At 33.6% G+C, this 28,000-nt stretch overlaps 2 protein-coding genes, 1 long non-coding RNA gene and 1 pseudogene across 11 annotated transcripts; 2 read left to right on the top strand and 2 right to left on the bottom strand.

Moving 5' to 3' along the window:
• Positions 1–5: 5 nt before the first annotated feature.
• Positions 6–3,630, bottom strand: LOC136774075 (SAP30-binding protein). Of its 3 annotated transcripts, none has more exons than XM_066728153.1 (2): positions 3,560–3,630; positions 6–3,169 (listed from the first exon to the last, which is right to left on the bottom strand). In XM_066728153.1, exon 2 carries the CDS (start codon positions 3,016–3,018, stop codon positions 2,029–2,031), a length of 990 nt encoding a protein of 329 aa, XP_066584250.1. In that variant the 5' UTR covers positions 3,019–3,169; positions 3,560–3,630; the 3' UTR covers positions 6–2,028. The 3 variants fall into 3 exon arrangements, with proteins under 3 accessions (XP_066584250.1, XP_066584249.1, XP_066584248.1); XM_066728152.1 differs by having other exon boundaries at positions 3,461–3,624; XM_066728151.1 differs by having other exon boundaries at positions 3,483–3,617.
• Positions 3,631–3,945: 315 nt separating this feature from the next.
• On the bottom strand, positions 3,946–8,857 carry LOC136774529 (protein dj-1beta-like; annotated as a pseudogene).
• Positions 5,927–7,343, top strand: LOC136774530 (uncharacterized). Its single transcript, XR_010822821.1, has 3 exons — positions 5,927–6,066; positions 6,170–6,241; positions 6,358–7,343. It is a non-coding gene; the product is annotated as an uncharacterized lncRNA (long non-coding RNA).
• A 399-nt stretch (positions 8,858–9,256) lies between the features above and the next one.
• Positions 9,257–28,000, top strand: pnut (septin 7-like protein pnut). Of its 7 annotated transcripts, XM_066728894.1 has the most exons (13): positions 9,257–9,823; positions 11,144–11,759; positions 16,202–16,697; positions 17,160–17,367; positions 17,446–17,698; positions 17,783–17,972; positions 18,049–18,214; positions 18,550–18,591; positions 19,342–19,477; positions 19,570–19,733; positions 19,835–19,899; positions 20,616–20,639; positions 21,420–21,498. In XM_066728894.1, exons 2-11 carry the CDS (start codon positions 11,445–11,447, stop codon positions 19,887–19,889), a joined length of 2,025 nt encoding a protein of 674 aa, XP_066584991.1. In that variant the 5' UTR covers positions 9,257–9,823; positions 11,144–11,444; the 3' UTR covers positions 19,890–19,899; positions 20,616–20,639; positions 21,420–21,498. The 7 variants fall into 7 exon arrangements, with proteins under 7 accessions (XP_066584991.1, XP_066584990.1, XP_066584987.1 ...); XM_066728893.1 differs by lacking the exons at positions 19,835–19,899; positions 21,420–21,498 and adding an exon at positions 23,060–28,000; XM_066728890.1 differs by lacking the exon at positions 19,835–19,899 and having other exon boundaries at positions 21,420–23,005.

Here is a 28,000-nt window from a genome sequence, read left to right as displayed (position 1 = left end):
TGACTTATGACTTTTTATATTTACAATTTTTGCGTGAAAAGATACAGAACGAAAATCAGAAAAAAATCACCGATAAGTACCACATTATCTACACAGGCAAAGGATTTTCGAAGATACAGAGCTGAGGAGAAATAAGAAGTTGTGGATTTAGGGTCCATGTGCGAAAGACTAAAATTGTGATTATACGGGCGGATATTATAAATTACAATTTTTAAAGAAATTGCTCTCCATTGAGTGATATTAAAATATTTTATTATAAATAAATATTTTTTATTACATCTCCTAAATTGTTAAATAACAATAACGCAAAAAAGTTACTGCGAATTTGTAACTTAAAAAAATTCTCCAAAATAAATTTTGTTTAAAAATGTGTATGTTAACAGATTTAACTGAAGCTCGTTTTCTCTTTGTACTGGTATTAAATAAATACTTAAACACCATGAAGGCAGTTGCTGTTTAATAATTTTTATGACATTTGTAACAAAACATACAATAAAATGATTACGTATCTTTATTTTGCGTATTAAATTTTGCTAGTTTAAAATTTGTTAACTAAATTATTAAAATTTTGTGTATCATAAATGCACCGTGTGTATGATTATTTTCTTTCAAAATATATAAATACATAAAAGAAAAACTGCTGAGCAGTTGCATTAATACATTTGGCTTTAAGTTAATTGTCACTCAATTAATGAAGCCTAGTATATAAATTAGTTTTTTGTCAAATGACGTCATTAACTTTGTGAAATTATCTTAATCACTGTTGTTGCTACCATCCTTACACTAATTAACTAGTAGATAATTTCTCGCATTATACATACATTTTGCACAATTTCGGATATCAAGGATGAATCTCATAACTTCAATATCTTTTTAATTATATAATACAGAAAAAAGTAATTAAACTTCAAGTTTAACAATAAGGGACTTAAGGGGCGATGATAATTATTAATCAAGCAATTATGATTAAATACCTTGTTTTAAGAAAAAAAATAGATACAGATATCAATCCTTTTACATAAAAAAATGTTGATATACTTCATTGTGCAAAATTATAATTACAAGAAATTATATTTATATACACAAACACATATACTGTATACATATATGTGCTATTCATCTCAATGGCATTAACATTCTTCAATGGAATATTCTAATATAAATAATTTATTCCTACCTGCAAGTAATGATTTTTCATGATTCTTATGTACGGCGTAATGCAACATTTTTTTCTAACCCATAATCCACGGTCATGTTTAAATTTGAAGTTTGACACTAAAAAAATATTCTAATACAATGGTAGAAATGTGATCAGTTATGTCAGCTTTTTTTAAAAATATATGTATATACACACACGCACGCTTTCTCTTTACACACATATACACACAAATATATACTGGATGTTTGGTTGAAGATAGTCTATCCTATAAGTTTAGGTGGTAGGAATAATTATAATAAAATTCCTACACTAATTTTAAAATCTAGCCCTTTAATGAAGAAGATGTTACTGAGCACTAAACATTGTTAAATTCGACCTTCCCATTGGTAGAAAAACGATCCACTATTCTTGTTTTGACAAGACTTCACCAGAGTGCTCTTTGGATGAATATGAAGTCTTGAATTAAGTAATCCTTAATCCTTAATCACTTCCTTAGTAATTGCTAGATTTAAAAATGATTTAGAAATTGTTGTCTTAAAATTATTCATACCATCCCAATTTTAATTTTATCAGAGTTAACCAACCATCCAGTAAATATATTCACATATTTAGAGCAATCATTAACTGAAATTTGTACAAATAGTAACAGTTTCTTTCTTTACTTAGCCTGAAAGTAATGTTACAATCGCTTCTAGCTGCAGGTCAGAATGTTGTGTTGGTAATTATACAATTCATACGTGTAATGGAGTGTAATCATACAAGTTCACAGTTTACGGGGATGTGCTCGTACCGCGTTTAGCAAACATAGACGAGAGACGAGATTTTTTCTTGCTATTAAACAGTTATGTACAATAAATTTACATATTTTGTTACAGTCTTTTTTTGGGCAATGAACCAAAAGCTGATATCACTGTAGCTTTTGTGCCTGTAGCGGATGACGTTAACGTCGTTAAAGCTGGTTGTGATAAAAGGACTGTGGGTTTGGCGGATGCTGTAGTACTCGTAGCTACTTGGTCCCACTTGCTTTTCCTTTTTTTTGCGTCATCCTCCACCGTTGCTGCAGAACTGCTAGAACGCTTCGTACCTGAGATTATTTCCATTTTCGTCTTCTCCTTCCTGGCCTTTTCTAGCTTCTGCATCTCTGTTTTTTGAATAATGTCAAGCTCTTCATAGTAAGAGTCCTTTCCCCATTTAAATGGATCAAACCTATCTGGAGGATAATTTGTGCCCAGCTCGTTGATGCTACAAAATTGAATTAATTTTTCATAAATGGATGGATTTCTGAAATCTTTCCTTTGTTGAATGACTTTATTCATGTCCAAACCACCACTCTCCATTTTCCTGAAAAGTTTAGTTATTTTTTCCTGTAAATCAAGAGGGCATTGACCTGGAGGCTCAGGCGGTATCGTAACACCATACGGATCCGTTTCATCATCTGAAACTAATTCTCCTTGACATGAAGAAGACTGCTCAGTGGTCGAGGGCAACCTACCATTTTCCACGGGCTGACCCTCGACTACTGTTAGCACAGCTCCCTCATCATCGGAGACAACTGCATCATCAAAATATGAAACCAATCTCTGCACCTTGGATGTAACATCTGTTACTAAGGTGGGTGCTTTCGACAAGCTGTTATTAGACTTGCCACCAACACTGGAAGTAACAGGAGGACTATTTGAGGCTGATCTGCCAGATTTGGGACTGGTGTGAGCCTGGGGATGACCGACTTGGGCATTTTGAGGGGCAGTCCCCTGGGGAGTGTTTGAATTCTCCTGAAGGTCGTCTTGCACCCCATCCTCGCCCTCCGAGTCGGTATAGGTGGCCGTGAGAGATGCCAGAGCAACACTTTGTACAGACATGGTTAGTTGGCTTTGAGTGTCCGCTGTGCTACCAAGCAATATTGTGTGTGGGAACTCACCGGAGTAGCGTTGAGTCGTTTCTTGTAAGGTTTAACTCATGCAGATTTATTGAAAGATAGTGCCCCTATCTCTAGGAATGTCAATGGTAAACCTAAAACATCAAAATTAAATTTTAGTTAAAATGAAATTTTAAAGCAAAAGTTGATAAAACACAAATGAAATTCTTTTACAAAAACAAATTAGCAACCAGATAACAAAATATATAGGTGTTGTATACAAATTTTACAAAGCTGATAAGAAACTTGTAATAATAAAAAAATATCAAATTAATAATAACATATTTTACAGAAGGAAAAAGATATATTAGAGTCTAAATTTGTTTTACTTCAGACCAAATTAAAAAGCTAAAATAGGTTAAGTTCAAAATTCATGTTAATATTACCGATAACGTCATTCTTAATAACCTGAATCTTTTAATCCATTAATAGCTTGCGTAAATCGTCTTCTACCAGAGCTAAGACGGGAGATTCTTCTTCTATACCTTATTATCCTTCGAATGTATTTTACATTTAGGGTGATCTTCCTTCCTGTTATGATAGAGCGGGAGATTGCTCATGGCGTATCCCAAAATAATCCTCAGACGGTGGCGCCACCATTTCACGTGAAACTTTGCCAAATAATAAAACTCGTATGGCCATCTATCGAAAGGGATGTGAAATAATAGGTGCATTCAGCCCAGACAAATGTTGAGGGAACGATGCAGGTTATTGGCTATTACTTTTGGATCCCACAATTTTATCCAATAGAAGTAGAAGTTTAAAAAGAATTACTCAACACACAGTTCCGCTACTGTTGTCTGTGCTGAATACTCACCGGAAGTACTGAGAACAAAAAGTCTGTAGGGCAATTGAGAACAATTCTGTAACTTTTAAACCGACAAATTTCGGTATCGTTAGGCAGAAGTTAATGATAAATATCGGTCCGTGTAATGAATGATAAATGTATATTTATATATATATCATTTTCGGTCCTTACTGACACCGACAATTTTCGTTAGTTACAGAATACGGGGTCTGCGATCAGTTTGACATTTTGTACTACCAGGTCAGTCGGTCTTGCAAATTTCTTCATTAGAAACAAGCTATGATTCATTTTAAAGAAAAGTAGTGAAAATTTGAAATAAGTACTTCAATTTATGTTTACGATGAATTTCAAATTTTAGTAACACAATAAAAGAAAACATGTTTCAAAAAGATTTACAATTATTCCTAAACATTTTATTACTTATAGTTGTCATAAAGCATTCTTTCGGCAACAGTACAAGCTGTATCTTTGTTAATTAATTTGTCCACATTTGCCAAACTAAAATCTAAAGCTGTTCCTGGTCCTCTGCTAGCTATGAGGTTGCCTATAAAATTACACATATATAATATATTAAAAAACTCATTTATAAAATAATAATCAAAATGAAAATTATTATTACCATCAACTACCACTTTGTCCTCTACATATTTATATGAATCAGTCAATTGATCTTTCACTGAAGGATAGAATGTGGCTTGTTTACCAGTATAAATTTTGTAAACTTTTAAAGCTGTCGGTGCTGCACGAATGGCTGCAATAATTCTTTCTTCCTTTTCTTATTTCTTTAAAATCTTTCCTACTTCATCTGACTATAAAAGTAAAAAACAGAAAATATATTTAAAATTTTTAGAATACACACACAAAATCTGCATACATGTTATTGAAACTTACACATGCAAGTATTTTAGAGCCTCCTAACCCACCTGGTAAAATTACAGCATCATATTTTTGATCAGCCACAACTGCAAGTTTTGCATCAGTGGAAACTTTTACATCTCTGCTACACTTTACACATTCATTATTTGATACGCTTGCAATTGTTACATTTACCTGCAGGTGAATAAAGGGAATAAATATTTCTAATGTAAAAGAGAAAGAATAGGCTAATCTAGATCATTCAATTTTAATAATTAAAGAATTATGTTAAAACATACACCAGCTCGTCTAAGTAAATACATCAGCAGGGATAACAGCTTCCATTTCTTCAGAACCTTCGACAATCATTAAAATTGCGGTTTTCTTTGCCATGTTTCCGAAATAATTTGTGGTTGATCTAAAATTCTCAATAGAGCTTTGTCAAATGATTTTGAAAGTGCGAGGAGAGGATAGACGTTATATCATACTATGATTAATGTGAAGCAACAAACAGAAGTCTCGTCGGTCTCACTTACTCACCAATGACAGTCATGACACTGGAAAGAGTGGAAAGTGGAAACTGGACATTGGACAATAGCGGCTGACTGTCGCTCACCAGAGGGCGCCGGTCACGGGACCAAGATAGTTCAACAGCCAACGCCAATTAAAATTAAGCATATCCCAATCCCTGTAGTGCCTGTGCCCTGTAGTTGTATTACTATTTTGTATACAAATTCATAATCTTTTTGTAAGCTTATAAGAATTTTATCTCTTCAGAAACATCATTAAATAACCTGAAAATGCTTTGAGTTTGTATAAATTAAAGGAAATTGTAAAAATTTAATCTTGCCCAATTCTTACAATTTTAATTTCAAACTAATAATTGATAATTGTACTGTATATATGTAGTATCTCTGGTAAGTGGCACTGCCAGGTGCATGTTACAGTATAAAATATACAGTAGCCCTCATAGGTACTTAACTACAGCTTTCGAAAATAATTGTCATTCTTTCTTTAAATTAACGTACGTTGAATTAGAGAATCTCAAAATATAAGTACTGAAGGAATAATTGATACAATTGTATTTTGATACATTTTGTTGGTAGGCTTGCATAAAAGAACGTTGCTATTGTATTTCGACCTTCATGTATAATTTGAAAACTCACTCACGGCAGATGCCTTTCAATTGGGCTAACCTGTATTTTCTGTATAATATACACTGACGTTTATGGGAAATTTAAGTGTCGTCAAATCATCTGGTGAAATACTGCAACCAAGTTATGATTATTTTTTGTCATTAATATAATTGTTAAATCATGCAGAGAAATGGTACGTATATGTATATATGTTGTTATAGATTTGATAGACTTTTGTAGCTAGATTCATTGCGTTACATTCCTGCTCTATATATGTTTATATGTGCACCTTGAAGGCGCCAAATTTTCACGTCAATACTTTGCAATAGAGACGCAACCAGCCAATAAATTTGCTAACCTCAATAACTGTAAGTATTTCAAGAAATCCTAGAATATATAACAGTGTCACACAGAAATTCAGAATCTAACAATCTTTATCTTCGGTATTTTGTTAATATTCGATATTGAGTCTTTATTCTTACAGCTTTAATTCCACGATAAATCAAACATTGTTGCATATGCTGTCATTGTTATCATAATCCAATTATAAGAACTTATCTGTAACGAAACGCTGATAAATAACAGTAACTTTAATTTAAACAAAGCAACAACTCTTAAGGTATGTAGAAAAATCGTATATGGAAAAGTGAGAATTTTTGACAGTAGAAAGAAAAACATTGCGCGCCATTTTTAAATCGCTATTTAAATTCCCTCATCAGTTACTCAAGTTACTGCTACACTGCATGCTGCAAACTGTGATACCGCATTATTTTACAAGTAGTAATATAGACATTTTGTAAAACATTAATTTATTTGTTTTCATATATTTCACAGATAATAATATTGATATACAATATTGTACTATATAAAATAAAATATTTCTATTTGTCATTTCCAAAGGGAATAAAAATTTGGAAAATGTGTTAAAAATTCGAATGCATAAGAATTATTCGAGGTGAAATAGAGTCCATACAAAAAAAAGAGTTTGAAAAAGCAAAAGAGTAGATGAATTAAGAAAGGCTCTTGACTTTATAATGGCATACAGAAGTGAATATACGATACGTGTATGACAGTAAAAAATCTTAAATGGAATTTTTCGAAGAAAGACAAAAAGTTTGGAGAATAGGGCGAAGGAGTCAAGTGCATTAAGAATTCTTGGCGTTGAAATAAAGCCGATACAAAAAAGGGTATGGAAAACTGATAGCGTAGGAGGGGTAAGAGAGAGAAAGAGAGAGTGAGAGAGATACTTGAGCGTTATAATTGACTGTCACTCAAGATGCGCTGGCACTTCTTCCCTGCTCGTGAAGCCGGGTAAAAGCAGTGCTGACATTGCGGAATAATCGCGCGCGTAAAATATAGGCCAATTGAGACTTAAACATTCACTATTCTTACGTTATTCAGTGTGCTTTTTTATTCTTACCCTATAAATATTTTATTCATACTTATAAATATTAAAACCGAGTAACAAATATTTACAGATATATATATATATATATATATATATATATATAATATAATATACATATAACGAGAAACTAAGAATTTATCACAGTTAAAAAGTGTGAATTAATTTTATATTTCTTAAAAAGGTTCTCTAGTATTTTATCTTATTGATGGATTAAACAGTTTTTCCTTTCTATCTCTCTCTCTCCCTCTCTCTCTCTCTCGTTTTTATAGAAATTAGAAGACCAAATGTGGGTTTTAGCTTGAAATATTTTTTACCTTAATTGTCAAAAACGAGTTTGCATTTCCGAGTATTGGATTGCATCTGCACATATTAGATTTTAGTTTGTTAAGTAACACGCGTATTTTCAGTGAATTTATACATGTATATATATATATAGTGAATGCATGAAAAGGATACTAACCTCGTGTCCATTTTTTCAAGTATTTCTTCGCCACTCTATGGTAAAGAAAGATTGAACGAGTCACAATTGTCTCCTCGGCGCGTTGAGGTTGTTTATTTTTAACTGAACTTTCGTTGCGCTCATACACTAATACTAATGAGATCATTTTATACTCGTGACAGAGTTCTTGAGCTTTCCACGCTTGAAAATAAAATTGCTTAGCAACGCTACATTGTACATATAATTTTTTGGATATTCCCATTGAATGAACAAATTTTCGTCGAAAACAATCTTTGTGTATTATTTTTTCATCGAAATATGGAAACGAGCACGGTTTTTATCTCGCAAACTACACGTAAGCATATTTCTATTTTCTTAGACACAATGATAAATTATTTCCGTCAATATTTCAATTTTTTCAAAGTGTTTAGTGTAAGGCTCTTTAAAACATATCGATATTTATTGAAAAAATAGTCTTCTATTGTTTTGGTTTTGTTTTATTTTAAGTAGATTTTACGCATATTATGAAATCTGTAGTAGTATGCTTTTATTAATAGCTATTCATCTCTGAAGTGAAAGACTAATCTTTAGTTTTCGTAGTGCTGGATAAACTATCTAACATCTAAAAATAAAATGTCCAAAATACGCTTATTTTCACTTTCTAAACTAATTATATTTTCATATTACAAATTTTTTTTTTTTTTTTTAAAGTTTTGCTAATTATTATTTTTATTACGTTAAAAAGTTATCTCATACTTAATTTTCTCAATCCGATATTCCATTTTAATTGTAGTTTAATTTTGATTCAAAACTAGAATTCCTAAATAATTACATGTTTATTATATTATATTTGTATTATAGAGCAGGAAATTACAACGAGTCCGGTACATTTAACAATATTGTATATGCTGTTTCTGCCAGTTTCTGCCCTATTTTCTATTATCTACATTCTATCTTTATTCCGTCATTGTAATTGTTAAAATATTTGTTCTTATTCTATCTTCCTTTTCCTTTTGTTTCCGGTCTCTTGCGGATGCTGTATTACCGCATATCTGATGACATTTACGTCACATTATTAAAACGTTGCTGATTACAACATAACACGCTGTTATCCTTGGATATAACTTGACACCAGCGGTAAGTGTTGAATAATATTGATAACAATTAACAATATTTTTAAAAATACTTGCTTCTATACTTAAATCGATCAACTAGCGAATGATAACAATCGTGAAAGCATCGTACTAACAATAATATTGCATAAAAATTGCTATTGCCTGTGATGCGGTATTAAAAGTTTTGCTACAGTTTAGGTTTGGTTATACATCGTACTATATCTTATAAAAATCGGCGCGCTATTGGTGGGACTGTCGTTTCAATAGTTGTAATTGGTCGGGGAGTCCGTGCGTTCCTAAAAGGTTGACTGGAAGAGGTATTGGCGGAAAACGAGGGGTTAGCTTCTTCCCCCTCTTTTCCTGCACCCTCTCCCCCACCTTGTAGAGCAGTCAGGCAGATGGCATGACAGAGGTAGTTCTCGACATTCTCGGCTCACGTCTCTCTCAGTTGCTTGGCTTATTTAACTCAAAAGTTGCCGTTGTTTCTCTTCGCACGGGGATGCAGTACAGTCAGTACAGTCCCGTCCCAGTATAGTCACTTCAGGCGTGGTCCTCGCTTGTTATTTGTTGGTTCGTTCGCTCGTACAGTGTCGTACAGTAACGTCGCGATTGGTGCTCAGTAAATCTCAGGATATCCGAGCGAGGGCTCATCGTTCAAGTGGCTTTTCCGTATCTCACGGTCCATGTTTTCAATACCTTTCCGTGACATTTTTCTACTCCATGGAAAATTGCCTATTACAATAATTAAAAAGGCCGCTATTCACCCATCGTCCTCACCCTTCTCCCTGTCTTAGTCGTTGTGCGAAAAAAAAAAAGTACGGCGTCGTTTCGGGGGTGAGCAATAAAAGGTCCATTGAGACAATGAACAGCAGAAAAGTGAGAGTGAATGTGGTTATATTCTGCCGGCCCAGCGACGATGTGAATCATCGGCAGTGTTCGTGAATCCGCAAACAACATACACGTACTTGGACAGCGGCTTCTTTTTCCTGTAATAGTGCTGATAACCGAATAATTTGACTCTCTCTTTCTCACTTTGGCTTTCCTCTTTGGTTTCAAGTCAAGTTTTTTGATCGGATAAATATATTGAATATAAATAATGTTGTATTTAGCCTGCTATTATTCTTAAATATTCCATTTTTAATAGTTAAGTCATGATTGATTGACCAAGAACAATATATATGTATTTGTATACTATACATGTGTATGTTATGCTTAATACACACAACGAGACAGAGCACAGGCCAAACATTTCTCGACAGTTGATCGCATTGTATTCATAAAAGTGAAGCACATGCATTCAGTTGCTTCAAGACAATTGTACGTTTGTCAGTAACTTTATATTATGTCCTTCTGGAACGTGATATGGCTTTTCATTGACTTTTTATCGTGTGTAGGCGTACCCATGTACATACCCGGACCCACACCCATCGATAGCACTTGTGTGTTCAATCAAACACGCAAATCTTTTTATTTCAGTATTTTCTTTACCGCTGACGTTTTCTCGCTTGCAATTGTTTACACATTGTTTTTCAACTTGTGAGTAAACTAGTATAGAAACAATGCGCGATAAAATTTTATTTGTGATTATTTCTCAACGAAATTAGTGCCAATTTTTTTTTTCACTTTTTTTCTTGCTGACATTTCACATACATACCATTTTTTGTAGTTGAGTAAAACCAGCACATATAGGAACGCGGTGATAGAGTATTATATTCGGTATAATTTCTAAACGAGATTTAAAGTCGTACCACCTTTAACAACAAAGTGTTTACAATCGACGCGTAAATGAACGTTGACAAAGCTGAAAGCAAATTACAATAGAGGGAGGTCAATGCCTCAAATTACGTTCGGTAAATTCAATATTTGTCGTTCTAAGTACTGAATCTTTTCATCTAATGAATTAGGCAAACGTAAAGACAAAATATCCTACAAATCATCTTAACAACGTTTGATCTATAGCAATTATGTTTCACATATACTTTTAACAATGCTTTGTCTTTTGTCACATTATTGAGAATACAGCCAAAAGATAAACTTTATCAGTCAAGTATCATTGATTATAAACTATGAAGATTTTTATAAACTCATCGTAGCGTAAAATGGAAATAAAAATTCCTATTTAAGCACATTATTAATTAATTCCCTAACAATTTTACATACACTAAAATTACCAACTATAAATTTTTACTTACACTAACAAAACATACCAGATTTGAGACAAAAAAGGAAGCAATATCAAAGAGAAAGAGAGAGAAGGGATAAATTCCCGCCAAATTAAGGTCAAGTAATGAAAAAAAGATTTTTTCAGTATCGAAATACCGCTACGGATGATCGAAATTTACAAGAAAAGGAGGTAAAAAGAGATAGAGAGAGAGAGAGAGAGAGGTTTCGAAGCATCAACCTAAGCAAATAATTGCAAACGGTGTGAATCCAGATCACATTTGCCGTTGATTCTCTGTAGTATCAACGGAGACACGCTTGTTGCAAGTTAGCATTTGGAATTGACTCGTTTGGGTCGAGTCAAGAGTAAACAAGAGGGAGTGAGAGAGGGGAAGGGAGCGCTAGGGAGACAGATAAAGACAGAAAGAAGTGGTGGTGGAAACGTTGCGATGTCGAGCGAAAATAATCAAAATGGTTCAGCCGGCATCCAAAGCAACGGGGTGAAACCTCTGATCGCAGGAGGCGTGTCGTCGGCTTCTAGAAGCACTGCCAACAACAGCTCCTTCCTCTACAGCGGCATTTCTGCTTTAAATCGCGATAAACCGAGGCAAATGCCACCACCAACGTTGCCAAAATACACGTCGAGCTTCAACGCCGGCTCCAACGGTAGCAACCCCACTGAAAGACTCACCAGGGATATTGACAGACTCGCTTTTCGGCAGAGGATTCGCGACAGTGAAAAACCCAATGGCGATAACACCTCGGTAAGACCACCCCACCCCCCCCTTCCTCCTCCTATTCCACCCTAACCTAACGCCTAACCCCCCCCCCCCACCCCCCCACCTCCACCCTTTTCCCAATAGAACTTCAAAATCGATCGTTCAAAGCACAAAACTAAACTTTTCATTCAATATTTCTGTTTTTTTTTATATTGCTATTTGTTGCAGTAAATAACGCAAAATACTTGACTCGAGAATCTTTATTTTCAGGAATTAAATTTAATTGCTGTCAATTTTCAGTGATTGCAAAATTGCTAGATCTGAGATTTTTTAAGAATAGAAGCGAGTTTTTCTTATGGTTAACATTGAGAAAGTTAAGAAATTAGGTTTAAAGAGAAGTGAGGTTGGGGGAGGGACTAGTTTTAAGAAAATTTTCAAAGTTTTTGAATAAAACATTGTTTCTATTAAGAAATCTTGTGGAAAAACTTTTTAAATTTTAACTCAAAATTATTTTCCGAGTTTATTAATTTTGTAGGCTCTTTGTACAATAATTATTACATTAATTTAACAGTTTCGTGTTCTTCTTTAATAAAAAGAAATTTACACAAAATTATATAGTAGAGATATTAGTGTCGGACCACTAGATCAAAAAATGTTTACCTTAAAAACGCTGTCGAATATTTTTAATATTCTCTGTTATTTTCTTAATCTTTATTTTTGTTTCATAGTTTTAATCCTCGTATTATAACACGATCAATAATGCAGCTTTGCTCGTTTAATACGAATTCGAGAAAATGTCGTTTCTGGGAAGACCAGGTTGAGGAAAATTGTCGTGTAATTGTAACATTAATTTAGATTTGCAACGCTGTAAACTTCTCCATTTGCGCAATAATTGATATAAACGACGGAGGGCGACCGAGAGAGATCACTGATGATATCGATACGAGGAAACGTGCACATGGTTTCTCGTGCGCTCGAATAACGCTTGAATTGTTTCCGTAGAAATTATAAGCTTTAAAAAAAACTCGTTAGATCTCGATTCACAACGAAGACGCTCTTTCTGGTCCATGCTGAATAGAAACGATCAATCCTTGATGCATCAAAGATTTCTTTCTCCAGCATTAATTTGGGCATCGCTATTTATAAGCTTTCTGAATATGCGTTTCATCAGGGAGCCCTCGAGCCAGGCGAAAAAACACTTAATAAACTCCTAATTTATTCAAAGAGTGGGAAAAGCTGTTGAATTTCGTTAAATGGATGAAAAGACTAAATTACACCGTCTGCTCAGGCTTTCAACGCTGTAAATTTGAAGGTCCCCGTAATAAGAAGTTCGTTCTAAGAATAGGCACACATGGAGGGCCATGCTATATTTAAGTTCAATAAGAAAAGTTGGATCCTGAAAGCGCCAGCTATTCACCCCGCTAGGTTAACGTCACAGAGTTTTTCGCTGAAATTGAGCATAGGAGCACCGAATAAGGATGCAAAGTGTGGAAAACGTTGCTGCGAATGAAATATTTAAGCTTGGTTAAAAAATGGATGCTGAAAACATTGGATATTTACCCACAAGGTTAACGTTACAGAGCTTTTTGTTGAAATTCAGCATAGGAGTAGCAAACAAAGTTGTAATGTGTGGGAAACATTGCTGCAAATTCAATATTGAAGTTTGGTTAAAAAACATTGGATATTTACTCGGAAGGTTAAAGTCACTGAGTTTTTGTGAAATTAAAAATGTACGAGTGTCAAATAAGGTTGAAAAGAATGGAAAACACGTTGCTGTAAATGTAAACATTTAAGTTCAATAAGAACATTTGGATCCTGAAAAGTCTGCTTTTCATCTCACAAGGTTAACACCAGAGAGTTTTTCGCTGAAATTAAGCATAGGAGCAGCGAATAAGGATGTCAAGTATGCAAAACGTTGCTTCAAATTCAATATTTAAGCTCGTTTAAAAAACTTTGGAGCCGAAAGCATTGGATATTTACCCGGAAGGTTAAAGGCACAGAATTTCGATGAAATTAAGCATGGACTGCCAAATAGAAATGTCAAGTGTGGAAAACGTTGCTGCAAATGAAGTATTTAAGTTCAATAAAAAACTGGTTTCTAAAATCGCCGGATATTCACCATGCAAGATTAAACTCAGAAATTTTTGTGAAATCAAGCTTTTGATTACCAAACAATGTAAACAAAAGAAAAAGTTAATGCAAATCCAACACAACTGTATTATTAGTCGTAATTGGATATACGAATGAAAATATGTTCGGCAGTTACCAAGTTATTTATTTAGAAAGTTACGAGAGAATCAGAAAGAAAGAAATAATGAGAGAAGAGGGAAATTGTTGCGAATGAATTAAAGCGTTTATACTGTGAAGTTATGTCAGTCTGAACAGCTGAATTAACGAGGACAATTGAGAGAGTGAAATCACTCGACTGATTTCAATTTACAGCTGATGATATGTGCACGCAACAAAGCTAAAATTGCTAAGAGAGTGTTGGGCCACTTATTATTAGGAGGCAGGTCAATTGAAAATAGCCAGCACAATGGTATCAATGACCGCAGGCAGTTTGTTCGTTTCAATGGTTACAATTGATATGCTTTACGTGCAATATTCGTCTTCGTATGGCAACCACCCGTTGTACGTCTTGGCTCTGACTTCCGGCCGGAAGTGCTGCTCGATTGATGTTAATAAAATGAATTATCGAACCGTCGATGTAATAAGTAACAGTGTGTTACTATTCTTGGAATAATTTCGCTTCTTGATTTGTATAAATTTGGAGTATTGTTGCTCGGAGATGTTAATTCGTATGTAACAATGTAATATGTAACCTGTATCCCTGTTTTTGGACTAATTTTTGTTTTTTATATTTTTAGAGTATTGTTACTCGGAGATGTTAATTTTTATGCAACAACATATGTAAACAAGCAATCGTGTATCACTGTTTTTGCCGAGGCTTTTGCAGTAATTTCTGTTATTAATTTTTAAACTTCTAGAGTATTGTTATTCGGCGGTTTTTATTAATTTTTTTATGTAATATGGCTTTGAGTGATTGCTTAATTCAATTCTACATTTTAGTTTGTTTATTTTCGTTTAAAGAGATTCTTTAAATCACGCTTAAACGTGTATTTGGAATAGTTTGTAATAGTTTTATTGATTACTTGATATTCCACTCCCGCGTGGAAAAGATACAATCGTGCTTGGACTAGAACGAGGGTTGAAAGAGAGAGAGAGAGAGAGAGAGAGAGAGAAATTCTATCGATTCATTCTTGGCACGATACATTCACCGTAATGTAAGAAATGTCAACACTCACCGTATGCAAACATAATATACGGAAGAAAGATTCAAGATCGCTTTAGAATTCCACTCTTTACAAAGAGATTATTTCGGATTATTACCACCTTTCAATAATACGAGCAAACCTCAAAGCGATTAATTCCTTGCATTGGACCCACACGATTTTCTCATAGTCTATTCATAAACCTAAAGTTGTATTTGCATTTTAATTTAGCCTGCAATCGCAGTGAATGAATACCGAAACAGTCATTACTACTGAAACTTTTGAAACTTCAAATTCAGTTACTTGGAAATTTAAATTAAATTCAGAAGGTTCTATTCTGTCATTGTATAGAAGTAGATTACTGAAGATTATACTTGGAGCTTGATTGATCGACAGAATATCTGTAAATAAATAGATTTTAGCTTTTTTTTTGTAAAGTTCGTTTAAATTCAGAATAATATTTATAAAGAGAATATTTTGAAAGTGTTGGGCAATATTCAGTGTGTTTTTAAGCCGCGTGAAAAGCTGAAAGGAAGACTAACTACGTACGCTTCGAGCAAAAATTTACGATTTGGGGTAGACGCAGCGAATAGGACAATGCGAGCATGAGAGATCAAGTGACGTCATCGAAAGTGGAGGAACAACAGAGCATAGTCTGCACGCTCATAAGTGAACTTGGGGGAGGCAAGCTCTCTCAAATGCCTTCTGTTGGCATTGGCAACAGCACGAATCTAACAACTCACTCCTCCAGCTTTATTTTTCTTTCTTTTTTTAAAAAATATCCCTCCAGCATTCCACCATAGGCTTTTTTTATAAAATCATTATTGCTAGAATTAATACTGCAACACAAGTCAGAATACATTCGCTGTTGATTCAAAAATACTCGAGCACTGAACAAACGATGCTTTTTCATTTGTTGAATTTGGATTTCTGGCTGTTGATTGGTCGTAACAATGCAAATATCCAATCATCTGTTACCATTCTAAATTAAACTAACAATCCAGTACCTGAAAAACCATCGTCTGATTTCAGTTTTATTTAAAGTTTTTTTGGAGTAAATATTCAGCAACAATGTTATATTTTGTAGTTTATCTTTGATGTTTATAAAATTATTACACGGAAATTGATATATAATAGAATATCTATTTTGAAATTTATTGGTGTAATGAAAAGTTAAAAAAGTTGTCAGAAGTTTGATGATATTTTTAATTTCAGATTCAGACAAAGCGAGAGCTGTTTTTCAAGGGCGAAAGTGGAGTAATTTCTCCGCCAGCAGTGCCATCGGTTCCACCGCCTCAGCCACCATCGCAACAGCAAACTCCATCGTCGGTGACCACCTCGTCAACCACGAGTACAACCACGACGACTAACACTTCAGCAACGCTGACTTCGCCAACGGTCTTGCCTGTTCAGCCACAGCCAATGTCTGGCACTGCGGCTGTTTATGCTTCTGTCACTGCAACGACTAAACCCAGATTGCCTACCACTACCATTCTCAATTCCCAAAATGATTCATCAGAGGATAGCAATAAACGAGAGTCATCCCGGAATGAAATCAGTAACAAGGAACAGAGCATTCCGCACCATATTAGGCCAACTCCGCTCACCAAATCCAAGGAGCTCGATGGCTATGTTGGCTTTGCCAATCTTCCCAATCAAGTCTATCGTAAAGCTGTGAAAAAAGGCTTTGATTTTACCCTTATGGTCGTTGGTTAGTAATTTTGTTATTGCATACAGTAATAGAGAATATCGGGATGTGTGTAAGAGTCTTATTTAGATGTGAGAAGTTTTAATTGTACGTTTAACAATGAGGAGCACACTATTGGATGAATTTATCGAATGTGTATATGTCAATTTCAACAAGGGCGTTGCTTTGTAAACCTTCCCATCTGTTGGACACGTGCACATTTCGTTTTCCTTCTAATATCGTAAGGACCCTTTTCACTGTCAGTGACTCTCAATTCCCTTACTCTTCGCTTGTATTATTCGATACGAGAATTCTTGTATTTCCTGGTAATACGAGCTTTTTAGCAATTGACGCATTTTTTACTGACATTGGCAGAAAATCGTATAGCATAAATTTTGATAAAATTCGATAAAGCCGCTCGCATGTAAAGTATGGTATGATAAATTTATAGTATACTGAATCATAATTTGAAATAATTTTTTGTAGGAGAGTCCGGTCTTGGAAAGTCAACTTTAATAAATTCGATGTTCTTGGCGGATATATACAGCTCGGAATATCCTGGGCCTAGTCTTAGAGTGAAAAAGACTGTTGCTGTGGAAACAAGCAAAGTATTATTAAAGGAGAATGGCGTAAACCTCACATTAACGGTAGTCGATACACCAGGATTTGGCGATGCTGTCGACAACAGTAATTGGTAAAGATATATCTACCTATGTTTTTTAAATATGAGCAGTCATTATAAATTTAACGAAAACAAAATTGTGCATTTCAGCTGGATGCCAGTCATAGAATACATAGAGTCAAAATATGAAGAGTTCCTTAACGCTGAGTCTCGTGTGGTGAGACGACAAATTCCAGATAGTCGAGTGCACTGCTGTTTGTACTTTGTCGCACCCTCGGGCCACGGCTTAAAACCACTGGATGTGGAATTTATGCAGCGCCTTCATGACAAAGTTAATATTATACCCGTAATAGCGAAAGCCGATACCATGACGCCAGACGAATGCGCTCATTTTAAAAAACAAGTAAGCAGAAATAAGAATTGTTGCCGTAAAGCAAAATAACATAGTTGTGTTTATGAAAATTAATACATCGTTTTTTTTTTAAAGATTTTAAATGAAATAGCACAGCATAAAATTAAAATATATGAGTTTCCTGAGATAGAGGAAGAGGAAGAAAATAAGTTGCATAAAATTTTGAGGGACAGGGTACCTTTCGCCGTAGTGGGTGCTAATACGGTAGTTGAGCATGATGGGAAGAAAGTGCGAGGTAGAAAATATCCGTGGGGTGTTGCTGAAGGTATTCTATCACAAATATTCCTAAAAATGTAATATAAACATTTGTTTGACTATAAAGCATTGATTGCTTCTTATAGTTGAGAATTTGGAGCACTGCGATTTCATAGCTTTACGAAACATGGTCGTCAGGACGCACTTACAGGATTTAAAAGATGTAACGAATAATGTGCATTATGAAAATTTCCGGTGTCGTACTTTAGCTGGCCTTGGTGTCGATGGAAAACCTACAAAAGTTTCCAACAAGTGAGTTCGTAAATTATATTTTACTAAAAATATTACTAAACAATGGCAAAGCGAAATTTAAATACGTAGCGATCCATGAGCACAAAATTGTACAATGTAATAGAATTAGGAAAAACGTGTATAGCTTGTGTTAGAAATTATCTTCACTTTGAAACACTTAAAGATAAGCTTGTGCATGCAAAATATAAATGAGATCAACAGGTTTTTTTGTAGATTAAATTAAACTTGGAACCCTCGTTAAGTCTACAAAAATAGTTTCTGAACTTGACGGTAAAACATTACGTTATATTGTTTTGCTCCTTTTTAAATTTTAATGCTGATTTCTTATTGGTTAGTTTGTGCACCCCAGGAGTGATGAACAGTTTCATGACAGTGTGGTAAGTTCCGCAGTAAGGCTGAAATCTTGTATTATTATTTTGTGTGCACAAGCCTTGTCAAGATCAATTTAGCGTTTATTAAGCTCAGATGCAATCTAATTGAATGCATTAAGAAACTGTGATTTTAACATTTTTACTTTAAATCGTTTGCAATTCTACAGTTTCTTAAAAGAGTATATTTATAAAATTATCTTAAAAAAACCTCTGAGTTTTTTGAACCTTGGTAGATCTAAAGTACAGATACTTAAAAAAGCAAAGTGGCCTTTAAGCATTGTGTAATTTCATTTGCAGTGCCGTGTAGCATTCTAATTGCTTTTTAGTTTAGTTTTAAGCTACTAAATATACCGTTGCGTCATCTCTATGTTCATAATATATAGCATTTGGAGTAAATATTCTTTGCTTATTATCGGAGCATTTCCTTCTTTTATATTTGCAATTTTTTTCAAAATGTTTGGCATGCAACAAATTTTTTGCAGGTTTTTTAAGGCATTATTAGTACTCATTCAAAATAATGACTAGTATAATATTAGTTAGCTTTCAAACGAAATGCTAAAGATTTAGAACAATACAATTATTATACTTGTTATACACAGCCGTTGTAGCTAAAAATAATAAAAGAATGAGGGCAGTTAGTCACTTCATTAACACAAGTGTATGAATTATATGGTACATTTGTGTAACCTACATGTTAGATGTTATTTTTACTTTATTTCATTAGAGTTTAATTAACGATTTATAATTTTTTCACAGGAATCCTTTAGCTCAGCTTGAAGAGGAGAAGCGCGAACACGACAATAAAATGAAAAAGATGGAAATAGAAATGGAACAGGTATTTGAAATGAAAGTTCGAGAGAAGAAACAGAAGATTAAAGACTCAGAGGCTGAGGTGTGTAAACGAAGAACTTCTTAAGAATTAACATCACGTTGCCATTTATTGAACGAAGCGATCAATTTATGTCAATTAATTTCCTGTTATAGTTGCAACGACGGCACGAACAAATGCGTTGGTCATTAGAACAGCAAGTAAGAGAGTTGGAAGAAAAGAGACGAGCTTTTGAGGCTGAAAAAGCAGCATGGGAATTGCAGACTGGACACAGTATTGAAGAATTACGTAGACGTAGTTTGGAAGCTAATTCAAAAGAGTAAGTCAATGTTTTTCTATTTCTTGTCTTTTCCTTTACTTTTGTAAATACATTGGAAAAATGTAATTTGATTTTCGTTGTTTTCTAATATTTTCATGTAGAAGAATAATTCCAGGGAGACTCGTAAATGAAGTCTATTTTTTTTTAAAGAAATGAACTTTGACCAGTAAGCAATAAAAGGTTTTTTAGATTAGAAGAAAATTTCATTGATCTTAGCATTTCATGTATTTATTTGTTATTTAAATTAGAAAAGGAGAAAAGATCTTTTCATGCAAAATGGTCGTAAAATTAATGATCTTTATAGGAAGTATAGTACTTTTGATAAACTCTGCATTTCTTTTGTTCATGCGTAACTTATAAAACTGATATAATAGTACAAAATTTGCATTTTTAGTTGCATGTATTTGCCAATACTTCTAGTAATATCGTTTACTATTGTTTATCGTATTCTTAGTAGGATTGTCCTAGATTGAAATTTTTTAATACTGCAAGATTTAGTTGTAGTTTAAACGCTTTAATTTAAATAGCAGGAAGTTGTCAATAATGGTTAATAACGTAGACGAGAACGGCAATTGCTTATACAAGCTTGATTAAAATTAACAAGAAATTACTTTTATGGCTTAGCACTTTTTAAAGATAATTAATTCATTTTTTTTTTAATAATATCTACTTAACGATGTTTATTATATATATGTATGTTGATTAAATGCTGTTGCTACTAGCAAATTACAACTAGCACAAAATTTTCAACGGTTGTTTAACTACTCCTGTAGTTTATTCTCATTTAATTATTTAGTTTTATTGTATATATACTTAACATATATACGTACTTAATTATCTTATTTATTATATAATTTATTATCTTTTTTATGATGCACACAGGCAGTTTTTTCGTCTTTATAAAAGGCAAGTGAATAAATAAGAAAATAGCTTAATAAAAAATTTCATGACCATTGAAATCAGTATCAACTGCTTATTTAAATCAAAACATCATCACATTACACATACGTAGCATAGCATTTAAGGCAACGCATAATTCATTCAAAATTATGGTATAATTAGAATCATTGTTAAAAGAGCCATTTCTCAATATTAACATTAATATTACTGTTCATTCTGATTTTTGACTAAAATGGACTTTAATCACTGCTATTAGTGTTTTTAAAATTAATTTCTTTCGCTATAGAATATAAATTTATCGTTTGATACAATTATGCCAAATTATTATCCATTGACAAGAAACGTCGGTGAATCTATTTGGACTAACAATAGTAGGAAATGGGAATTTTAACTGCGGTAATTCTTTCGGAGTATCTGCTCAATGCATTAAAAATAATCAATAATTCTTCTTCTCTATTCAAACAATACAAAAAAAAATGAACAATCGTCTACCGAATATCCATCTAAGGCCCAAGACAAAAGAGAGTTTTAAGAGCTTTTTCCTCGTAGATAATTATTAATTTTACCAAATATAGATAATAATATTTTAATATATAGCGACTAAAGCGCAGAACGTTTCGTAGCTACATTTTCTCTTCGAAGCCAAAGAATGGATATTTAGTTGGGTGATCGTTGAAAAATATTTGTGCTGTTTGAGGAGCTTTCTCAGACGAATGTATAATGTTAAAGCCTGCGCTTGTTGTTTGTTCGTTGTGTGTATACGATATCCGGGTGTCCCTGATTTAGGACGGGATCCATGTCGTCCGACGGATCTGCAGGTGGAGGGGGTACGTTGAGGGGATCCCGAGGAATAGGAAGTCTCCTTCGCCGTCACACCAGTTTCAAATCACCTCAAGAGAACCCCATACAGCATCCCGAGCATCCTTAATTCATGTTGTAGAATTTACATTTAATTGCAGACTAAAGAAGCCTCTCTTCAACAAATTGCGAATTCCTCACTTTTTGTGTACCGGACTATTACTTAATCGAGAGATTTTACACATTTTTGTGCACTTTAATCAATGAAATAATACAGAACAATGTACATATATCTCAAAATCCGGCCTTGCTTTACGCAGCTTCATCTTTGCAATGTGAAAAATACCCAAAGCTTGGAACGCCTTAAAAATTTCACTTAATTTCTATTGATCTCACTCTCAAATATCGTGGAGAAAGAATCTCGTGATTCGATCCTCACTTTTATCTTAGTATTGTACGATTGGGTATTGTTTATGAAAGAGTCCAGTGGTTGGTAATTGGCAACGGCTCGACTATCTTAATCGTTGCTCTCGCGAGGTGTGCTTGCATTTACTTAGAGGTTTGGTATTTGAATATCAATATTTTTATTGCGATTGAAGTGACGATAGGCTTGGAAGATTGCATCTGAATATTGAATTGTATGGCGTAATTTACCAGTTTTATTTGACGTATACCCTACAGCCTAGTATTAAGATTATTGGTGTACTTTGGCACGATCTTTTATAATGTCAACAAATACAATGCAATACTTACAAACGCAATATCCATGAATTTTTGAACGTATGTAATTAGATGCAACCAGGCGTTCCTTACTCTTCAAACTACCGATCGAGCATCACTTTATTATTGTAAACTCTAAGCAAGCTGTCTATTTTGCCACGCGCCTAGATTTTTATTGGTAATTTTTTTGTTATTCTTTTAGCATTTACCGCCTATTACCAATTTTCTTATAATGTAGACTTTATACGTATATAAATATTCTTCTCTTTTTTATTAACAGACAGCTTGACAGAGGATGGTCTTGTATCACTACTAATTACTGACAAATTATTATAGTTTATTAATTTCACTACTAAAAATTTTGGCAAATAAATATATAATGCTTTTTCAGAATATGTGCGCTAACCATTTTCGTCTTCCTGTGTTAGTTTAATCATCTGCAATGCCTCGCTTATTCATACAAGAAAAGAAATTGATTTGCTGCAACATGCACGCTGCATTGACCATAAGATAGAAAAGTTTCGCCGCTATGTATTAACCATTTACCAAGTAAAAATCTCAATTTACTATTCGAAATCATTATCCTTTTGCTCCAATAGATCAAAAACCATTTGAAACTCGAATTAATTGTTGAATTTGCAAATCTCAATAAAGAAATAGCGAGCTAACGATTGTAACGTAAAAAGAAAATTATTAAAAGTTTACGAATAACTCTGTAAAAATACTCAAAATTGCATTGCATTGATTGCGACTGTCGACTCGATTAATCAATCGGGATACGAATGTGTAGAGTAGATAGATTATGCAGACACAGACAAAGTTCAATTGCCCAGTGTATTGAAAGAGGTGTTGGGGGAGGGGATTGTGGATGATTGACGATGGATTTGACGTATGCAATATTCTTTCAGGACGGTCGATGGCAAGGACAAGAAGAGCAAGAAAAAGGGCCTGTTTTAATAAACATTGATGAGAGAGAGAGAGAGAGAGAGAGAGAGAGAGAAAGAGAGAGAGAGAGATGCCATCATGGGAAAGACACGTTATTTTCCAGGCTTAGAATCGCGCTGGCCGCACAGCCAGCGATGCTAAGGACCGACCGGTTTTATCACGAATTCTTTTGCTCCACGAATCCTTTCGCCGTTTTATCGCCTACTAACGCTGGAATTGCAATCCGAACGAAGGGCAGATTGCTGGCAAATGACGCACACTGACACACACGCCATACCTCTCTTTATGGCATAAAAAGCAAAACTCGATGGTGGGGCCTCCCCATGCTTTTCCGATCCTCTCACATCCGCATCACCGTCCATTCTTGGATTTCAGTCAACGATTTGCCAGTGACCAGCATTAATTTTAATCGGAGGATCGACCTTCCGTTGAACGTTTTCTCTCTCGTTGCGATTAAGAGCAGCGATTATTGTTTAAGTTATGATTTACCATTGGTACGATATTTTTCAAACATTGCAACAATTCCTTGTGTAATTTATATTTTAAACATTCTTCTAAGGGTTTTACCGATATCGATTAATTTTGAAATAGCTAAATATATTGCAGGTCGTACCAAATTTCCTAAATACGTTTTAATGTCTTCAATTCGAGAACGACATCACGCTCTTTTTTTTATAACTGATGGAAAAACGCACCGAGTGATAGAACTTGACTGATAGACAGGCTGTATCAGTGTGTACTTTTTGCATCGTTCATAATTATATCTCCGTGTTTAGACTATTATGAGTATGTTGTGTGTGTGTGTGTATGTGAGTGTGTGAGATAGAGAGAGAGAGTGTGTAAAAAAGAAAAAGAGATTAGGGGAAGGGGATTCGCGAAGAAAAATAGTGGAAAAGTAAATCCCTGCCAGTAAATCGTCTGCGTTCTTTGTATCCGATGATAATCTTTTTTAGCATAATATTTCATAATCCCCTAAGCCGCTGAATATAATGTGGCTATTATTTTTTACGAAAGTTGTACAAATGTAGATGTAATTTTCGTACTTTTTTTACAAAACGATGTAATAGCTAAAGCGAGAATACAGCGCTTAAAAACGTTGCTAGCCGCATTCCTACAAAGAAGCGAGAAACTTTTCAAAGTGAATAGGATAACTCGAATGCCGCTCGAGGGAAAAAGAAAAACATACCGGGACAAACTTATGCAACAGCTGCACATGCTCGACGAAGTAGCATAAATTTCGTAGCGTAGTAACTTCGCATTCGAGGTAAAAAAATTTGCGTAAACGACTTAGGCTTATTTAACGACGCTATGCATATAGTGGTAGTGGAAGTATACAATGTTAATTCAGAGACTTGCGCAAGATGAGAGTAGGGAAATGATCTTTAAGAGTGACACACAGTGGCCATATAGAATATGTAAAAATATTATATTTATGTAAAAATAAACTCAATTCGTGTAAACATAGAATATAAACAGGAGATAACGAATTATTGTAATGTAAAGTTAGTCGTATGTATCTTAATTAACCAACCTCGGTATTCGTAATCATGTTTTCGTTTATGAATAGTCTTCCTTTCGTATTTAGACAGGCATAAGCTTTCTCACAGAATATTGACTAACCTCTGAATTTATCAATTTCTTTTTTAACCATAAGCGTTGTTCGTTCGTGCTCCAGTTTATCCTACGAAACGAGTAATCACCTTAATAATTGTACATTTCATTTGTCAAAGTGTGTCGCATTGATATAGAAATCATTTATAGAGATGTATCCATCCTCGCGAACGTATATTTATTTTAACGTAATAAAATTTTACAACTTAAAGCATTCAGGACAAGCTTACTGCTAACTATGAAATTATTATAACAATGCATATGCGATTAGTGTTTTGTAATTGCTTCATTATACAGTTTCGAGACTAATATACTAACAATTGTAGGACATAACTCAATCGAGTCACGTGCCAAAATTTCTCACTGCTCGTACATTTGGTATCGATAAAAGCGACATTTCTAATCACTTCATTTTAATTGCAAAATTAAGCCTGCTAAAACCAATGTGGCTATGAAGATAAAAAACAATTTTCTCTATTATTCTAAGTCAACAGTTTTTCTGGTTACGCTTTAAGACTTTGCCTGATAAGATAATTAAGAATTAAGAATTTGCCTGATTCATCGTCATCCATCATACAGTATTTTGTAAAAAAAAGTCTTCGAATAATCGTCACTTTCTTTCAGTTTCCATTATTTAGAAGCAATTCAATTATGCTCGCTCTACACAAATAAGATTGTAGTTCACTTACAAAGTTTAAAGGCGTACTTTTTTCAGTAGTTTATATTTAACTCGAATAATGAAATAAGTATTATAAAATTCAAATTAGTAAGGACCATGCTACATTCCTATTTTCTATAAATGTTTTTAGCTAACACTTATTGGCTCAATTTTTCTGCCGCGACAGTATTCCCTAATTCTGAGTTAAAGAGAAATTAATGACTGGTAAAGTTACAAATTTTTCAGCAGTTATACGAAATATAACAGAAAGGTCAAATTGATATATTTTCTCGATGATTTTAGATGATTAGGTGATTTTCTGACTGTTATAGAGGGATTGTTAAATGCGGTAAACTTTTCTAATTGATGATAAATTAGTCGACCGGGACTACATTAGTCCTACAGGAATCAATTAAAATTGTTCAGCTCTTTAAATAGAGGATTGAACTTATAATCCAGCTCTGTTCAATAGACAAATTGCATAAGAATGAAATATAGACGTCTAAAACAAGCAATTAACTTGAATATGATAGTGCTACGAAAATTGAGGCGTGGGTAACCATTAGCAAGTAGGAATGATGACTAGTATATATTTATCTTGTATTGTGGTTCGTGAAATAAGAAAATATAAAACGAAAAAAAAAACTTATATAAATATTTGTATAATAAATGCTAAAAGTAAAATATTTGTCTATAAGAGATTTCAGTGCGATATAATATACTGTAATATTAATATTAATTTATTGATCATTGGAAAGTTTATGGAATTTTTAATCATTGCTAGAGTCGTAATTCCTCCATTAGGAAAATAAATATAAATATTATAAAACTGCTGTTTTATCACGAACGAATATTTCTTGTCGCTGATTGATACGATAACGGAAAAATTGCAACAAATGCACGATATACATATCAGCTATTTGAAAGAAAAAAAAAAACGATAAACGATTCGACAAATTATTATCTTTGTATCTATGAGATATGTATTGAAGAAATTAAAATTGCATTATCAATTTTTATCAATTCACTCCAATATATTTTTAAAAATAATAAAATAGAGTTCTCAATATCAAGATTAATCGGATAATTGTATTTTGAAAAAATGAATAATTGTTTTAGTCCATTAAAGGGAATTGATTTTATTAAATTAAGCAATTTGAGACGAATTGAGACTTTGATTGATTCGAAATAGAAGGTAAAGCAGGATTACTGCCGTATAAACTATGTGTTATGTATAATGTTAACGAATAAGAAAATTAATTTTCTGTACTTATTATAAATTTCGATCTGCCGACTCTAGTTCGATCTGAAAGAGACATCATCGAATAGAAGAGATCGCGAAGCAACTTTCTTTCACAAGAATGTAAATTATCGCGTCACGGTATGATTGAACGCTGAATGATCTTCGGCGCTGAATTGAAAATACGTTTCTTGTCACTATCGTCAAGATTTTTCGTCAACGACAAACCAAATGAAACAATTGCAACTTATATATATATATAGCAGTTTTAAGCCGTTCCTAGAATTGTAGACAAATCAATAAGATAATATAAAATTATATAAATTATTAAGTGTATCTTTTACATTGACAATGCTTGATGCATTTGAAAAGAAAGATAACAATTTTACTATTGATAAGCTATAATATATATATTGCACTATAAAGGCTTGTCCAGACGAACCAAGAAATCGATTCGAGTTCTTGGACACAAGAAGAATTAAGTGACTAGACTTCGGATCGTATAAACAGCATAAGCAGTCAATTTGGATGAAAATCTCGAATGGAAAGCTGAAATGGAAAATTGAAACTCGCAGCATTTTGTGAAAAAGAAAAAAACACAATTTCAATAAACTGTTTTACGCTTGTAATTTTTATGATCCAAATTTTAGTAACTTTTCCCGGATCGTTTATATAGCGACGATTGATATGATTACGCTATTGTCCGATGAAAAAATAGATAAAATATATATATTATATTTTACCGTGCCAGATGAAAACAATGCTGCCGCCTATACCTAGTATTCGTAAATCGTGGGCTTATTAATTATAATTAAATTATGATCGCTTCTATGCCACTCGTTATATTATATATATCCAGTAAATTATCTATAAAATTATTCTAGTCTTTCTGTGTCTCTCCTCTGATTTTTTTTTCTTCTATATTTTCTGGTTCGTGTTATCATTGTTTTTGTTATTATTCTATTGTTTTCTTCGTTACTCGGCAAGTTTCATAAAATTGTACTGCAAGTTATACCTGTTCATTCTTAAACATGACTAGGGAAAGTTATAAGAATGATATTTATGGAAAGCTTATTTAACTACCGAAGAATTAACAGTATAGTACGTGCGGCCAGAGCAATACCTCTTTAGACCTATGAGAGGATGGGCCAATATAATTATATGACAGCACCGAGTGGCTCTGGTGTTAGAGAGGAATTCGAAATTTTCGACGATCCTTTAACGAAAGTGTTTACCGTTGACCCACATTGAGGAGGTTGTACCTTGGTTTCTTAGTGGAAGAAAGTAGAATGACGCGCGCTCTTAAAACTAACTAAGTTCTATCTTATCAAAGTTAAATAATCGGTACAAGCCTAATAGATATCGAACGTATTTTGAATATTTCGATCGAAACTA

Source organism: Prorops nasuta, unplaced genomic scaffold, assembly GCF_024137725.1.
Source record: "Prorops nasuta isolate Cenicafe-Biocafe unplaced genomic scaffold, Cenicafe_Pnas_1.2 PNAS00006, whole genome shotgun sequence".
Lineage (NCBI taxonomy): Eukaryota > Metazoa > Arthropoda > Insecta > Hymenoptera > Bethylidae > Prorops > Prorops nasuta.
Note: the sequence above shows the minus strand (reverse complement) of the source record. Positions and strands in the feature narration are given on the sequence as shown.

Excerpts from the sequence above, each read along its gene's own strand:
- LOC136774075 (XM_066728153.1), bottom strand. The coding sequence starts at position 3,018 with ATGTCTGTACAAAGTGTTGCTCTGGCATCTCTCACGGCCACCTATACC.
- pnut (XM_066728890.1), top strand. The coding sequence starts at position 11,445 with ATGTCGAGCGAAAATAATCAAAATGGTTCAGCCGGCATCCAAAGCAAC. Across the intron at positions 16,698-17,159 it reads TTTTACCCTTATGGTCGTTG|GAGAGTCCGGTCTTGGAAAG; the intron begins GTTAGTAATTTT and ends AATTTTTTGTAG. Across the intron at positions 18,215-18,549 it reads CCTACAAAAGTTTCCAACAA|TTTGTGCACCCCAGGAGTGA; the intron begins GTGAGTTCGTAA and ends CTTATTGGTTAG.